The sequence below is a fragment of the Chiloscyllium plagiosum genome, chromosome 28, assembly GCF_004010195.1.
Source record: "Chiloscyllium plagiosum isolate BGI_BamShark_2017 chromosome 28, ASM401019v2, whole genome shotgun sequence".
In the NCBI taxonomy this organism is placed as follows: Eukaryota; Metazoa; Chordata; class Chondrichthyes; order Orectolobiformes; family Hemiscylliidae; genus Chiloscyllium; species Chiloscyllium plagiosum.
The window spans coordinates 45,131,990-45,149,832 of NC_057737.1; the positions used below are offsets into that span (position 1 = coordinate 45,131,990).

Here is a 17,843-nt window from a genome sequence, read left to right on the forward strand (position 1 = left end):
TACCCCCACCATCTGTCATTCTGTCTCCTCCTTCCACCCTCCCCCAGCTGTCGCTCAGTGTCTCTTATTCACCCACAATCTCACCACCCCATCTCTTGCACTCTGTCTATCGCCCCATCTCTCATGTGCTGTATCTCCACCCCCTCCCCACCGGCTCCCTCTTTGTCTCCTCCCCCCAGCCCACGCTCTCTCTCACTCTTTCCCAATCAGTTTTTTTCCCTGCTAAAGCCAAAATACTCTTGAATTTTTTTTCCATTTCAGTTTTCATTCTCATCCTTTGCTGTAAATGTACCTAACTTATAATTTAGTATAATGTCAAAGCTGACATTTGCTGTAGCCTGTAATTTTTGTTCCGCAGCTGCCTGCCTGTACAGATGTCCGTTGTGTGGTTTTGAAGCGTTGAGATGCTCTGGGTTTTTATTTTCTGCTGGATGGGCTCAGGGCCCTGCAGGTGGTGGGAGGTGGTTCTCAGTCCTGGCCTGGCTGCGGGTCAGGCAGCCGGCTGCTTTAGTCACACTGTCTGCCCTTTTGTTTTCTGTCATCTAATCTGGGGCCTGATTACACGCTGACTGTTGTGTTTTTCTTCCCATACGTGGTCGCCAAGAGACCAGTCATGACTGACTGTCCACAGAACACTTACAGAGCCTCTATTTCCCTCCAATTCCAAGGCCTTTCCGATTGATGAATCTGACCGTCTTGAACTGAGCTGTATCAACCCCTGCCACACAGCCCCCACAGTAAATTGGTGTTGGTTCCTGCTGCTGTGAATGAGCAGCAGCCACCTACCTTGGACAAGCAGGGCCCTGTGCTCTTCAGTCTGGTTCTAAAGCGATTGGGAATGGAGCAGGTGGAAGAGAATAAGCATTCCCATCTACTCACTCACTGGCAAACATTAAGGTCGAGTCAGACCTCCCCCTCAGACTTTATAAAATCGACTGTACTGCCTTCAGAGCTTTAATGAAGAGATCACCAAGAGACTCTGCATGTTCATTATGAGCTGATCATCCCTGCGCAGGCAAACATTATGAAATTTGACCCAAAATCCTCTGGAAGCGACGCAGCCCTGACATTGTCTGGCTCACACCTGCTGTTCAAAGCAGGCTGCACACTGGGGACTGTGGAATACACAGGCTGTTCCATGCTTGAGTGACCAGGCCTTCCTTGTTCACCGATATCTCTACTGTACATCATCTATAAATAAGAAGATGACGGATGGTAAGCAGTGAGCTCCCCATAACTTGTCACGCTTCCAGTTGGTTTCTGGCCAGTCCCCAGTGGATGGTTTTAGCTCGCCCCTTTCCATATGCTGTCTTACAGTGGAGGAGGTGGAGGGGGAAGAGTCAAAACACACACACAGACACACACACACACACACACCCTCAGGCAAGGGCTGGGGGACATCACACAGGGCGATGAGGCTAGGGAGGGGAATAGTGCAACTTCTTGCAGAGAAAGGGAAGCTGACTGCCTGTGTAAGGGGAGGGGTGTTGCAGTCAACCCTTGATGTCTCTGCAGTATCAGTGTTTAACACAGCATTAGTGTTGAAGCACAGCAGTGTTGGGAGCTGGGGGAGAAGATTTGGCAAATGAGGGAAGGTATTGTGGGCAGTCAAATACCCACCACTTTCCTACCCCCTCAAATGCATGACCTTAAATGTTTTAAAAGTCCACCTTAGTTTGCACTTGTCCAGCAGTTTTCAGCAGTAGGAATGTACTCTTGTCTGTTTGTTGCAGGTTGGATCACTCGGCAGTGTGGATATTGACAGAGTGACTGCAGTCTACGAGAAAGCTCTGACCCTCTTCATGACCAAACGCAACTGTTCCCTCACCATCAGCATGTTCATCAATCTCTTTGAACGTTTCCCAGTAAGTCTGGCCAGCACTTTAAATCCGCTTTTGCACAAGTTCCATTGCAAACTTTGTCAAGAAGAAAGCATGTGAGAGTTGTCTTCAAGTTCCTCTCCTAAAAGAGCAGACTTGTGTTTGGGTTCACAAGGGGAAGTGGCCACCTGTGCATTGTTGAAGTGACTGTTGAGTTAGATTCAGGAACAAGTGTCAACATTAGGTTTGCGCCAAGTCACTCCTAAATCCCAGTCTCATGCAGTTACAGGAGCTGAGGTGCCCGGACTGTGATTAGGATAGTGACTCTGCCAAGCTAATACCCCATAGCCATGATGGCCCATTGACTTCCAGTCAGCAGCAGATGCTGCTCACACCGCCCAGCTGACCAGATTGCCCAGAAATCTAACTCTCTTTGTACTGGACAGTAAGCAGATTTAGTGGTGACTTGCTGTTTTACTGTGGGGGAAGCTCGTTGCAGAGTCTGACCCTGGCCCAGGAACGTTTTAATGTGTGGAATCTTGTAAGTGCAGGAGATCACTTCGAGGTTAGATTAGATTAGATTACTTTACAGTGTGGAAACAGGCCCTTCGGCCCAACAAGTCCACACCGACCCGCCGAAGCGCAAACCACCCATACCCCTACATTTACCCCTTACCTAACACTACGGACAATTTAGCACGGCCAATTCACCTGACCTGCACATCTTTGTGACTGTGGGAGGAAACCGGAGCACCCGGAGGAAACCCACGCAGACACGGGGAGAATGTGCAAACTCCACACAGTCAGTCGCCTGAGGCGGGAATTGAACCCGGGTCTCTGGCGCTGTGAGGCAGCAGTGCTAACCACTGTGCCACCGTGCCGCCCACAGGTGTATCCTGCTGCCTGTTTCTGGGCAGACTATGCTGAACTATACCTGCATTGTCACACACTATGCTTATCAAGTGCATTTATTGACTCCCTCCATTGGACAGGGACCTGCTCACTGCTGATTTTAAATGTGAGGGTTAACCCCCAGTACATACTCTTTATTTTGTGGCATAACTAATCATTTGGTCCCAGTTATTGAACACTCCCCTTCCCCTACACACTTTTTTGTTTATTTTTGCTTGTCGAATACTTCACGTGATCCGTGAAGTGTAGGCACATCCCACAGTGAAACATTTTCACAGCATGTTGCCAGTCTGTGTGCTCAGCTTATATTCAGACCCTGTGATCATGCCACGGGAACTGACACTGTCACTTTGATCTTGTGGGGAGGATCTGAGTGCTGTAGCAGCCAGATTGGACATGAATGTTGTTCACTATAAGAATTCACCCTGAGAACATTGGATTGGATTGTCATAAGATAGAAATGATAGTTATACAACCAGGTATTAACTGTAGTTTGGAAGGAAGTCTGGGGTGTAGTATATAAAACTGTAAATTTTTAACTAATTCAACTCTGACATTAATCCTGCTGTTACCCCCCATGACATCACATGTCTTTTATTAAATGCTGGCCATTCTTTCTGCTGCCTGCAATGTAAGCTGAGCCATCTGGCTACCTTAGCTGTAGTTATCATATCAGTCAGTTCCATCTGTATGCCTCATGTCTCTGGTAACTGATAACTGTTCAGAATGACTGGCACAAAGACACTTTCTCCCTGCTTTGTTCATTCCTTTGTCCTCAGTGATTCTGCCATGAATCAGGTAATTGACATTGCTGATTTGATTCCTCGTCTGTTTCAGGTTATTTGTAAACGGCTGCTGCAGTCTGCTATCAAGTACATGACTGACGGTGTGAGGCATCATCAACAGGTAAGGAGCCAGACTGCTGTTTCCACTCAGTCCACCAAACCTTTGCAGAAGGCACACTGATGATGCCAGCTGGCTGGTTTCATTCTGGGAAGAGAATTAAAGATAGTAGAGTAGTGTTCTTTACTAGGGGATTGCTTCTTTAGAACCAAAGGCTCTTGCGGCCCAGGGTGGAGGCCATTCAGCCCATCATACCTGTGTAACTCTTTCAAAGATCGAATTGATTCAACCCACCAACCTTTTCCTTGTAGCCTCTGCAAATTTTCTACTTGAAGTACTAGTCCAATTAAAAGTTACTGTTGAATGTGTTTACACCACACTTTCGAGTAATGCATCGTAACTTACCCTTTTGAACAATTTCTTATCATCTTTCACAATTATTTTAATTCCGTGTCCTCCCTTCTTGTGAATGGAAAGTGCTTTTCCGCAGATCTGTTATCAAAGCCCCTCATAATCGTGAAACCTCTTTATTCAATGTCTTTTTCTCTTAAAGAAAACAATTCTAGTGTCTCCAGTTCCTCCAATGTCAATGTTCCTTATCAAAACATAGAAAATAGTAGCAGCAGTAGGCCATTTGGCGCATCAAGTCCCCCTCTCCAATCAACATGATCATGGCTGATTCCCCTGTCTCAATGCCATACTTCTGCTTTCTTCCCACAACCCCTGACATCTTTAGTCTGTAAGAGCCTGCTTCTTTCTTCCTGTCCCTAACAATTTTCTGTGGCAGAGAACTCCATCGGTTCACTACTTTCTGAGTAACAAAGTTTCTCTGTTCCAAAAATGGCCTACCCTGAGACTGTGATGCTTGTTCTGGAATCACCAGACCGAGGGATAATCATCCACGCGTCCAGTCTCTCAAGGCTTTTCAGCATTTTAATGAGATCTCCCCTCCCCAAACACTCACACTCTCTCTCTCTCTCTCTCTTTCGTGCACTCGCATGTGCAAACACATACACTTAATATAACTAGCTGGCCATCTTGTTTACCCACTCTGTGGCGAGAATGTCTGAGGAAAAGTCACTGTACCTACAGCATTAACTCTGCATTTTCCCCATTGATGCTGTCAGACCGGCTGAGTTTTTATAAAACTAACTCTGGTCCAATTGCCAGCATATTACCTCCAATCTCATCCTTTGATTTTGATTTTTTGATGTGGGACTTTATGAAAAACTTTATGAAAATCTAGATAAGCAACATACCCATATATTGTCCCAGTTGTGTCCTCGAAGAGTTCCAGTAGGTTTGTTAAAACTGTTTTCAGTTTCATATATTCGTGTCCACTTTGTGCAATCTGGTATTTTTCGAAGTGCCCAGTTATCACATCGTTTATAACTGAGACTACAGTATTTTTCCTACAACTAATAGTGAGGCTGATATTAAGCTTATTTTGGCCATTCTTCTAGATCAGGCTCTGCATCCTCTCCAATGGTCTGATGTCCTTTCTGAAGTGTGGTGATTAGAGTGAGCCACAGTACTACAATTGAGGACTAACCAAGATATTTATGAAGACTTAGCATTAAACTTACCGTTTTTAAACTCAGCACGCAGGATCCTAGAAGTTATTTATTAATATGTTGTGTGACACGATCAATATTCAATTGAATCTTTCACTTAGCAAGGCTGTTTCTGTGAAGCAGTTTTCTTTGGCCATCGCAACATTTTGGCGCTTTCTCAACTGCTGACTTTTGCAGGCTTGTGCCACTGTTGTGGGGTTTGATGGCTGCCAGCTGAGTAACAAGAGGCCTGTGTTTGTTGCAATAGGGCACTCTGACTTAGTGCCACCTGGAATGTTGCCTCGCCCAGCACAAAGCCAGAAGATAGGGCCTGGCATGAGTGGCACTCAGGATGTTGGCTCTATCTTAATCATCTCGGTCTGCTCTGTGTTGCTCCTGGTAAATTTGACTGCACAAGTTCTGAGGACTCGGAGACTCAAATGGTTTCTGTCTGCTCTACTGAACTACAAAAAAAAAGGTGCTGCACTGTTGAAGATGCCGTCTTTCAGAAGAGATGTTAAACCAAGGCCCTACGTCATAATCAGATGAACGTTGGAGATCTTCAGGCTATTTTAAACAAAGGCCACAGTTGACTCATACCTTTTATCTACATCACAAAAAAATTTCAAGATTATCTGGTCATTACCTTTTTACGGTTTGTGAGAGTTTGATCAACAGAAATTAATGGCCACTTTTCCCTCATCACAATAGCTAGACATCAGAAATATGATTTGAATGTAGAGCACTTTGAGATATCTGACTGTGAAAAGTGCTATATAAATGCAAATATTTCTTGCTCTATGCAACTAGTGTTGCAGTGCAAGTTGTGAGAGACTTCAATTTATTGAGGGCCGTATATTCCAGAGTGTAATCTGCACAATCATAAACAGCAATTATAGCTTGGAGTACAATCCCTTAAAAGGGTTGCCTCCCTGTCAAAGTATTACAAGAATTCTTTTAATTTCCTCTCTCCATTGTTTTGCTCCTGAAAGCATCCAAAGTAACATCCAGCTGCAATGGGGTAGGATTCCACAGGTACGTTTTGACTTCTCCTTCAAGATGGCTAGCTTTCACATGTGAGCCTGATTTGCGAGTGTCTGCAAGCTATTCAGCAGTGGCAGGCATCATAGCAGAGTCCAGTTTTGTCTGTTCCTATATATTTGTGATGCAGAAATTGATGGGCCTTGTTTGAATACAAAATATTAGCACAGCCTTTTTTGATTAGAACAGTAAATTGCCTGAGGAAGTAAATGTACTGGGCAAGCTGTGACTGCACTTATAAAAGTATACTTTAAGAAATGTCTGCAGCAAGATCTGTCACCCTTCATAAGCAGACCTCAACAGTTACCATCCCCTTGTGGATATAATTTCAGTTCTTTCAGCCATCCTACATTAACTGTGCTGTCGTTATCAAAGTGTGTGGTACTATTCAGTTAAGGTAATCATTTTCCACTAATTAGCTCTTACTGAGCCTGCATGACCCAAGACCATGCTGAGCACATGGAAAGGGAGCACAACTCTCTGCAACTCCATTGTCCTGATGTCTGACTCTCTCGCCAGACCCGATGCGTCACTGGCGTTTTCAGCTCCCTGATCTCCTGTGGTTTGAAAGCTCCCAAGTGCTGTGATCATCCTGAATTAATGAACTTGCAGCAAGAAATCAGGCACTCGGCTCAGTGCAGGTGCTGCAGAGAGTTTCAGGAGGGCAGGCGTTTACAAAGGATGGGTGAGGAAGAGTGCAGGTCCACATTGTGAAAAGACCGCATCTCCTCTCTTCACTTCGGTTTTTCAAAAAGAAAATGCAATCCCTTTGCTGTAGCACGTCCAGGTTAAGCCTCAAACCATTTGCTGTGCAATGGAACCATCTTTCATTGTGACTGTGTTAGTTATCTGATATGCATATCTGATAGTGACCAGGGAGGTGGGCCATATTTAACTGCATCCTTTTGTTCCAAGCGGCTGATGCTAGAGGGGTTCCGTTCAAATAAAGGGCTGTCTTGCCAGGAGAAGATCAGAGCCTCAAGCCCCACAGCTAATAGGCTGCGCCCTGAAAAAACATATTGTTCTTACTTTGGACAACGCCACCTCCCCTCCATTATATGCAATGCCCCAGACTTAATGTCCATTCTAGATACCACGTAGAATATATTGGATAAGGACTCCTGCTTGTTCTGCTTCTGGCATTGCAAGCTCACTGAATGCAGAGTATTTTATAATTAACCATCCCTGCTAATTACTGGGAAGCATTGCAGCTTTGATTTGTCAGCTCGCTTTGCTACTGATGTATTGAAGACAGTTATTGTCTTGTTGCAATTATACCTTACCCATCCAACTGGAAGGAAGCCAAATACCCTTAACTCCACATCTTGCCTTCAACTAAAATGATTTTGTCATTAAATTGAAGTTACCTCCCCACCACTGCCACCATCCCCAGTTGTGCAGAATCAGGTCATTCAGCCCCTTTCATGTAAGGTGAAAGGAAAAGGGCAATATTTTCAGTTTTATTGTAAATTATCAGTTTTCAGTGCACTACCCTAATGCATTGGAACATAGGAACAGGCGTAGGCCATTCCGTCTGTCAAGCCTGTTTTAACTTTTAATAAGATTGAGCTTCAGTGCTTTTAAGCCACACTTTCCTCGTAACTTTATGACATCGGTGGTCAGAAATCATATATACTAAGACTGAGCTTCCACAGTATTCTGTGAGAAGGAATTCCAAAGATTCGCAACCCTCTGATTTAAAAAAAAATCTCCTTGTCTTAGGCCTAAATGGTATCGCCCTTATTTTTAAATTGAGCCTCTGGTTCTGATTTCTCCAACCAGAAGAAATATCTTAGCTGCAGCTACCTTTTAAGTATTTTGTAGTTTCAGTGAAATCTTGGTTGATCTGATGTGACTTTGCCCTAAATTCTACTTTCCTACTCACTCCCCATCAATTTTGTCTCCACTGTTGTTCAAGCACTCTTTGTCCTCTTGACAAAGTCTTTTCTTTCCAAATTGATTTTGATTCCAGTAAATGGATGGCAAATGCTAGGTGCAAGAAAACAGTCATCAGTATTTACCAATGTACATGCTTGTGCCACTGCTCAAGATACATTTTCTTTGTCAAGGGCTACTCTTGAAATTTTGTTGAGAACTAACTTTTTAATTTATACTAGCATGCACTACCCTGGAATATTTGATCCTGCACAGAAGATTCATAAATATTGTCAAAAACTATCAACTCTCCAGTAAAATTAAATCACAACACAAAGAAATACATTAATTTCCTAGAATATGCAATATCTAAATAGATACAAGACAACGGACAAGTTAACAAAATGTTTTTCTTTCAAAATGATTTACAGAAACATGTACACACAAAAAGCCATCACCCTACCTTCTGGAAACAAGTGAGGTCTCAACGACATTTCCATTACACATGCACAAAGTTGCGATATTTTAATCATGAAACAAAACACTAGTATATCTTGATTTCAATCTCACATTTAAATATACTTATTGACGATGTTCAATACAATAATTTTTTTTTCTAAGTACAGTAGCTCCTGAAGTTACGCAGCCTTAAACTCAAGATTCCACATTCATGTAGAAATAATTAATTACTTTTGTGATTTAAATTTTTCTTGGATATCATTAGCTAAATGCTTCAGTGTTGCTATATTTAAAACTGTTCTCTTTCCCTTGCAGCCTATCTCACTACTTCTTGCAACCTTCCTGCCCCCCCCCCCCACACCTCCCTTGCAGCATCCTTCTCCCGACTTGTACCTCATTCACCTTCCTACTCTCCCCTCACCTCTTTTGCAATGTCTTTTCCCCCCCTCACCTCTTGCAGTTGTCTTCTCCACCCTTCCCAGTAACATCTTTTGCCACCTCTTTCTCCCATGCCTGTCATCCTTATTGTTGCCTCAGTCTCTCCCCAACCCATCTTGCCACCTATTTCTCTCCCCCTTCTCTCCCTTTCAGTGTTCATTTGCACCTTTTCATGCTAATAACCTTCTAGCAGTCTCTTTCTCCCTTCCCAAAGCCATGGAGAGCTGCCTTCTTCCCCCATCCCAAGGCTCTGTCTGACTGATGACCTCACTCCAGACCCAGCAAAAGGCCACCCTGGCAAAAGTATCCCTGTCCTGGCCAAAGGCAGGTCTTTGTGGTTACAGGGCAGTGTGTCTTCCATTGCTGTCCCCTGTGAATGACTTTCCCTGGGCCATTTGGTGATTTTGGGGGGGCAGATGCAAAGTCTGCAACCACTCTCAAGCCTGCCCACTGTATTTAAACACTGGTGTGCATATTTTGTGACCGAACTCTGAACTGAACTGAACTTTCACTCCATCATTAATATTAGTGTACACACCTTGATAATTATTTGAGTGGTGTAGTGTGGAGTTAAGTTCATTAATAGTACACTGCAGTACGGGTACCTGTCTGGTCATGCTACATAACGCCTGCCTTTGTACCTGTGTGTGGTATTAAGGAATGCAGAAAGAAAATGTGCAGTCATTATGTGGCGTGTGGAAAAAATATGACTTGACAAAATCAGAAAACATTCCAGGGATGCAGCTGAGCCTGAACTCAGGCAGTTTAATGCTTATAACCATAGCTGTGGCTTGTTTGCAGAACAAAGGGTTCCTTGTACCTTAACCCTTGAATGTCTCCTGCTAGCTTGCTCACTTGAGCCATGAACATAGTCTTACACTTCAGCGCAGTACTGAAGAAATGCTGCACTATTAGGTGGCATGGTGGTTCAAGGGTTAGCATTGCTGCCGCAAAGCACCAGGGTCCTAGATTCGACTCCACCCTCGGACGACTGTCTGTGTGGAGTTGGCACATTATCCCCCGAATGCATGGTTTTCCTCCGGGCCCTCTGGTTTCTTCCCACAGCCCGAACATGTGCAGGTTAGTTGAATTGTCCATGCTGAATTGCCCATAGTGTCCAAGGATATGCAGGATAGGTGTGTTAGCTATGGAAAATGCAGGGTTACAAGGATGAGGTGTGGCTCTGGGTGGGATGCTTTTCTGAGGGTCCTTGTGGACTTGTTGGGGCGAATGGCCTGCTTCCATGCTTTAGGGATTCTGTGATTCCATGATACTATGATATTGTGCTGTTTTAGGACTTCAATCCAAAGCTTCATTGGTCTTCCAGTGTTCGTAAAGATCCCATGGCACTACTGCAGAAATGGAAATAGTCTCCACGTCATGAGCAACATTTATCTTTGGACTAATTCACCAATAAGTAAAAAAAAAAAAATCCAGCCCATTTAGGTTTTTGCTGTCTGTGGCACGAAAACTTGTGCCATGATTCCTACAGTTAAGCATGAGTCACTATTGCAATCTGCCAGCTAATCTCAACAATAGTTGGAAAGATTGAGGGAGAGAATGAAAATGTATGAGAAGTTGTCTTAATTTTAAAGGTAGCTGGACAAGTAATGGAGAACCATTGATTAATGTTCTGAGGGTATATGTTTAAATGGTGAAATTTAATTTGGCAACATTTGGAATCCGAAGCTTTTCTCAGTGATGGTGATCATTAATCTATCTTTCTTGTGAAAAATCTCTCTGGGTGACTAATGTCCATTAGGAGAGGAAATGTATGATCATTAACTTGTCTGGTCTACATGTGACTCCAGGCCCATAGCAGTGTGATTGACTCCTGAAATGGTCTTGAATGCCAATCAATTTAAGAGCAACTAAGAATGAGTAACAAATGCCAGTGTTGCTAATACCCTGTACGAAACTTTAAAAGGGCATGAACCTACATGGAATATTAGAATTATAATCCTTCCAATATAGAAACAGGCCCTTCTGCCCAACAAGCCCACACTAACCCTCTGACCCAGACCCATTCCCCTATCCTATATTTACCCCTGACTAATGCACCGAACACTATGGGCAATTTAGCATGGCCAGTTCACCTGACCCGCGCATCTTTGGACTCTGGGAGGAAGCTGGAGCACCCGGAGGAAACCTACGCAGCCACGGGGAGAATGTACAAACTCCACACAGTCACCCGAGGCTAGAATTGAACCTGGGTCCCTGGCACTGTGCGGCAGCAGTGCTAACCACTGAGCCACCATGCTGCCCAATATGGTGCAGAAATCTACCATTCAGGCCCAATCAGCCTTTGCCAGTTCTGAAATCTGGATCAATTCTATCAAGCATTAAGTAAACACTGATTGTGAGGTTGAAACAGGAAATGCTCGGCTGGACAGGCAGCATTGTTGGACGGAGAAACAACATTAATATTTCCAGTTGATCTCGTGAGAATGCTGTGTAATTGCAGCATTTTTTGTTTATGTTTCACATCTCCAGCAGCAAAGTGTGCTTTTGTGGTAATAAATGTAGTCACCTTTCCATTTGTGTCCCACTTAGGGATGAAAAGGGTATTCTGCTCCCTACTATCTCTATTCCTTCCTAAGAGAGCTGCCTCTAGCTGTGCTTAACCCAGAGTTTTTTTTAGCAAGAAATGTTGAGAGCTAACTGACAGTTTGGCATTGCCCAACGCGGGAGTTTCCCTTGAACAAGTTGCCAGTGGGCCATAGTGCAGTCCTTGTTGTGAAGATGCTCTCTCAATGGTGTGTGGTAGGAAGTATATAGCGATCTTGTGTACTTTAAAATGCAGAGAGAATATGGACAGCAACAGCAAAAACTATTATTCAAATGAAAATGCACTACTTCAGCATTTCTGAAATTCATAAAAGTATAGGTCATCGAAGTGAAATGAGATTAGATTAGATTCCCAACAGTGCGGAAACAGGCCCTTCAACATTGTGTATTTATCCCTCCAAAGATGTTTCCTGACTTGCTGAATGCTTTTTATTTTGATTTCAGATAGAACATACAACACAGGAATGTGCCCTTCGGCCCAAGATGTTGTGCCAAACGTGACGCTAAATTAAACTACTCCCTTTTACCTGCCTTAGGTCCATAATCCCTCCATTCCTTGCATATTCATTGGCTTACCTAAAAGTCCCTTAAGTAGCCCTATTGTATCTGCCTCCACCACCACCCCAGGTGGAACATTCCATACTCCTACCATTTCTCTGTGGGGGGGGAAAACCTGCCCCTCCGATTTCCTTTGAGCTTGCGCCCCCCCCCCCCCCCCCCCCCCCCCCCACCTCCCCTTTAATTGATCCCCACTCATTTTAATTATGGGGAAAAGATTCTGACCATCAACTTTAGAACAGCACAGCACAGTACAGGCCCTTCACCCCTCGATGTTGTGCCGACCTTTTATCCTAGTCTATGATTAAACTAACATACATACCCTTCATTTTACTATTATCCATGTGCCTATCCAAATGTCGCTTAAATGTCCCTAATGTATCTGGCTCTACTACCACCGCTGGCAGTGCATTCCATGCGCCCACCACTCTCTGTGGAAAGAACCTGCCTCTGACATTTCCCCTAAACCTTCCTCCAACCACCTTAAAATTATGCCCCCTCGTGATAACCATTTCCACCCTAGGGAAAAAGTCTTTGGCTATCCACTCTCTGTATGCCTCTCAACATCTTGTACACCGCTATCAAGTCACCTCTCGTCCTTCTTCGCTTCAATGAGAAAAGCCCTCGCTCCCTCAACCTTTCTTCATAAGACCTGTCCCCCCAGCCCGGGCAGCATCCTGGCAAATCTCCTCTGCACCCCCGCTAAAGCTTCCAAATCCCCCTTATAATAAGGTGACTGGAACTGAACACAATATTCCAATTGTGGTCTAACCAGGGCTTTATAGAGCTGCAGCATAATCTTGCAGCTCTTAAACTCAATCCCTCGGCTAATGAGAGCCAACACATCATACGCCTTCTTAACAATCCTATCAACTTGGGTGGTAACTTTGAGGGATCGATGGACATGGATCCCAAGATCCCTCTGTTCCTCCACACTGCCAAGAATCCTGCCTTTGACCCTGTATTCTGCATTCAAATTTGACCTTCCAAAATCACTTTACACTTTTCCAACTTGAACTCCATCTGCCACTTATCAGCCCAATTCTGTTTCCTGTCAATGTCCCATTGTAACCTACAACAGCCCTCCACAATGTCCACAACTCCACCAATCTTCGTGTCATTGGCAAACTTTCTAACCCATCCTTCCACTTCCTTGTCCAACTCATTTATAAAAATCACATAGAGTAGAGGTTCTCAAAGCAATCCCTGCGGAACACCACTGATCATCAAGCTTCAGACTGAACATTTTACATCTACTACCACCCTCTGTCATCTATGGGCCAGCCAATTCTGTATCCAGACAGCCAGATTTCCCTGTCTCCCATGCCTCCTCACTTTCTGAATGAGCCTACCATGGGGAACACTATCAAACGCCTTGCTAAAAGTCATATATACCACATCCACATCCTTCTTCAATGTGTTTTGTCACATCTTCAAAGAATTCAATAGGGATCGTGAGACATGATCTGCCCCTCACAAAGTCATGCTATCTCTAATTAAACTGTTTTTCCAAATAATCATAAATCACGTCTCAGAATCCTCTCCAGTCATTTGCCCACCATCGATGTAAGCCTGACAGGCCTGTAATTCAATGGGTTATCCCTGTTCCCTTTCTTGAACCTTGTCTATGCATCTTATAACTTTATAGATTCCTATCGAGACTCCCCTCAGCCTCCTGGATTGGAAGCCATATCTAAAATGTGCAAGGCCAAAGACCTGGACAGGTCACTGTCCAACTTGTCCATTGAGCCTCTTGAATACTAGCATGGTGTTACCCTGCCCAGGATTACCTCAATTGTACTCTCAACCACCTCCCCCCAGCCATGTGTACACAGAACCTTCTGGAAGAGATAAAAGAGAAAAATCTTTCTGGAGTTGAGCAGCCAGTCTGGTGCCATCTCAAACTTGTATAAAAATCAGACTGCAATTAATCTTTTGAGAAAATATTAGTTACTGTTAGTGTTGAATTAAACAGCATTAAATGAATAGCGCTTTGATTAAGAAATGCCAGTTTGCAATATGCCTCCTGTTCAAAGAGATTAAATCATTTGATGAACTAAATGGGAGGCACAAATCATGGTTGCAGATTGTTTTGATAGTCAAAGAATGAATTCCAATGATCTTACGGAAGTGTCCTTTTTGATGGTCATGCAGACATGAAAGTGCACATTATACTGATTTATCTGGAAGTAATGAGCACCACAGGATTTATGACACTGTTTATTTCCAATTCCCTTTTAAAGACTCTTAGTGCCATCAGTTCCATCTTGTGTAGGATCCCAGTGGACAACTTCACTGCGTGGGGCATCAGCTAGTGCTACTGGTTTCTAAATTTGCAGCCAAGTAACAAGAATAAAGTGTATTGTTTACTCCAGTTGGATATAAGAGTTTAATGAAAGTGAGGATAGATACTATCATGCTGAGACCATGGCGCTTTGAGGTAGAAATGTGTTTGCATTGCATAGGTCTCTTCAGCACGTCCTGAACCTGCTGTTAAACAATTTCAACCCATCACTGTCTGTCTTCCAAATGTTGAGAGACAGTGCATATGTAGTAAATGTTTGCATTCTCTTATCAATAAAGAAAGCAGGCAGATTTGGGCTGTTTTGCTGGAGGAAAATTCTGTTTAAGTTAGTGTAAAATTTCAGAAATGATTTACAGCTTTATTTCTGGGAGTGCAGTTCACACACCTCTACAAATAAACCTTTTACCACTGATATAAACTGTGCACTCTTTAAAATAGTTACCCATATTATTTATTTTGAGTTCTAGGCAGTGTTTTTTTTTATTTAATAGGTACAATATAGGATCAACTTCAGAAAACACTTGGCTATATGAGCTGCATATAGTCTGCTCTTTGATACTTTGGAAACATTCAAAATATAAGCAATTGTTCCCCGCCATCTCAATGGGTAATGATGAGAGTTTGCTTCTCATGCCAAGTGTCAAACTGCTTGCTCGGTATTGAAATTATTCTGATCATAAATGACTGCTGCAGGTAGCTAGGACTGATCTGTCTATTGACCATTAGAGGTCAGGCTTAGACTACTTTACACTCCCACTTAACCCTCAATGTAAAGCCCTATTAGAAGGGGAGCTATTACACTGTTCTATTTCAGTGTTGGAAGGCAGTTGAGAGAGTCATGGCATGGTTAGAGTTTAGTTTGTAACTGAAGGGGAATTTTATTTTGACATCATTGTCCTTGTAGGCTTTTGAAGTAAAATTTGATTTTTACTACTTCATGTTTCTTTAAGAGTAAAGCTTTCAGTCATCTGATAATCCTGAAAGTGCTCTATAAATGCAAATTCTACACGTCTACCTGGCAGAATTTGACATAATTTAATCACATTATTAGAAGGGATTTCTGCTAACAAAGCTAACTCTCAGTAACATGGCAATCCAAAAAATAGACAGTCTTGAAAGGTCTGGGAAAGAACATGGAACAGTGCAACACAGGAACAGGCCCCTCAGCCGACCTTGATGAAATTCTGAACTAAGCTGAAAGTGTGTTGCTGGAAAAGCGCAGCAGGTCAGGCAGCATCCAGGGAACAGGAGAATCGACGTTTCGGGCATAAGCCCTTCTTCAGGAGTGAATCAGGGCTTATGCCCGAAACGTCAATTCTCCTGTTCCCTGGATGCTGCCTGACCTGCTGCGCTTTTCCAGCAACACATTTTCAGCTCTGATCTCCAGCATCTGCAGACCTCACTTTCTCCTCGAAATTCTGAACTAATCCCATCTGCCTGTGCTTTGTCTGTATCCCTCTATCCTCTGCCTGTTCATGTATCTGTCTAAATGCCTGTTAAATGTTGCTATTGTATCTAGTTCTATTATCTCACCTGGCAACATATTCCAGGCACCTAACATCTTCTGTGTAAAAAAAAAAACTTGCCTCGCACATTTCCTTTAAACTTTCCCCTGTCACCAAGAACTTGTTGGACTATAACCAGGTGTTAGGCAAAAGTGAGGATTGCAGATGCTGGAGATCAGAATCAAGATTAAAGTGGTGCTGGAAAAGCACAGCAGGTCAGGCAGCATCCGAGGAGCAGGAAAATCAACATTTCGAGGAATCGTCCTTCATTCCTGATGAAGGACTTTTGCCTGAAACGTCGATTTTCCTGCTCCTCGGATGCTGCCTGACCTGCTGTATTTTTCCAGCACCACTCTGATCTTGACTACAGGTATTGTGTGACTTCTGACTTTGTCCATCCCAGTCCAACACCAGTAACTCCACATCATGGCTGCTTCAAATGTGACTTAAATAAAGTTTTATACAGCTGCAGCATGACTTGCCAACTGTTATACTCACTGTTACCTTCACTATGGACATCCAGTCGCTGTACACCTCCATCCCCCATCATGAAGGACTCAAAGCCCTCCGTTTCTTCCTTTCCCGCCGTACCAACCAGTACCTTCCACTGACACCGTCCTTCGACTGACTGAACTGGTCCTCACTCTGAACAACTTCTCTTTCCAATCCTCCCACTTCCTCCAAACCAAAGGAGTAGCCATGGGCACCCGCATGGGCCCCAGCTATGCCTGCCTCTTCGAAGGATATGTGGAACAGTCCATCTTCCACAACTACACTGGCACCAACCCCCACCTTTTCCTCGCCCAGCACAGCAGTCAAAAAGATAAGGCTGATGCATTCGCAACAATCTTCAGTTAGAAGTGCTGAGCAGATGATCCATCTCCGGCTCCTCCAGTGGTTCCCAACATCACAGATACCAGTCTCCAGCCAATTTGATTTACCCTACATGATATCAAGAAATAACTGGAGGCACTGAATACTGCAAAGGCAATGGGCTCTGATAATATTTCTGCAATAGTATTGAAGATGTGTGCTCCAGAACTTGTTGCTCCCCAACCCAGCTCTTCCAGTATAGTTACAACACTAGCATCTACCTGACAATGTGGAAAATGGCCAAGTATATCCTGTACACAAAAAGCAGGACAAATCTTCTTCCTGACCTCTCTGCGCCCACTGCCACTCCGGCAAGATGTCTTGCTTTGTATCAAAGCATCCTCACATTGCTGCAAATATTCCCCCTGTGTGAAGAGAAACTCCTGTAGTAGAAGTTGTAAAGGTCTTCATCACCTCAATTCTAGCATAATCCTTCATCCTTTTTTTCTCATCCTGAGATCAGTTTGGGGTCACTCAGCTCCTGACCTCATTACAGCCTTGGAATGGTAAAAAGGGCTGAATTCCAGAGGTTAGGGGAGAGTGACAGCCTTGACATCAAGGCTGCATTTGATCGAGTATGGCATCAAGGAACCCTGGAAAAACTGGAATCAATGGGTATCAGAGGGCAAATGCTCCCCTGGTTAGAGTCATACCTAACCAGAAAGGAAGATGGTTGTAGTTGTGCAGGGTCAATCATCTCAGCTCCAGGACATCCCTGCAGGAGTCCCTCAGGATAGCGTCCTAGGCTGAACCATCTTCAGCTGCTTCATCAATGACCTTCCCTCTCGCATAAGGTCAGAAGTGGGGATGTTCGCTGATGATTGCACAGTGTTCAGCATCATTCATAACTCCTCAGATACTAAAGCAGTCTGTGCTTAAATGCAACAAGAACTAGACAATATCCAGGCTTGGGCCAACAAGTAACATTTGTGCCACACAAATGCCAGGCAATGACCATCACTAATAAGAGACATTCTAACCACTGCCCCTTGACATTCAATGGTATTACCATCACGGAATCCCCCACTGTCAACATCCTTGGGGTTACCATTGACCAGAAACTTAACTGGACTTACCACATAGGAGAAAGTGA

General features: G+C 43.8%; 1 protein-coding gene across 1 annotated transcript in view; it reads left to right on the forward strand.

The window, feature by feature from the left end:
* The window catches only part of mybbp1a (MYB binding protein (P160) 1a), a 99,713-nt gene that overhangs the window by 58,476 nt on the left and 23,394 nt on the right, over positions 1-17,843 (forward strand). Inside the window, exons 22-23 of the mRNA XM_043718931.1 lie at positions 1,734-1,865; positions 3,570-3,638. Of these exons, the coding sequence (XP_043574866.1) occupies positions 1,734-1,865; positions 3,570-3,638 (201 nt within the window). The remainder of the gene's footprint in view (positions 1-1,733; positions 1,866-3,569; positions 3,639-17,843) is intronic.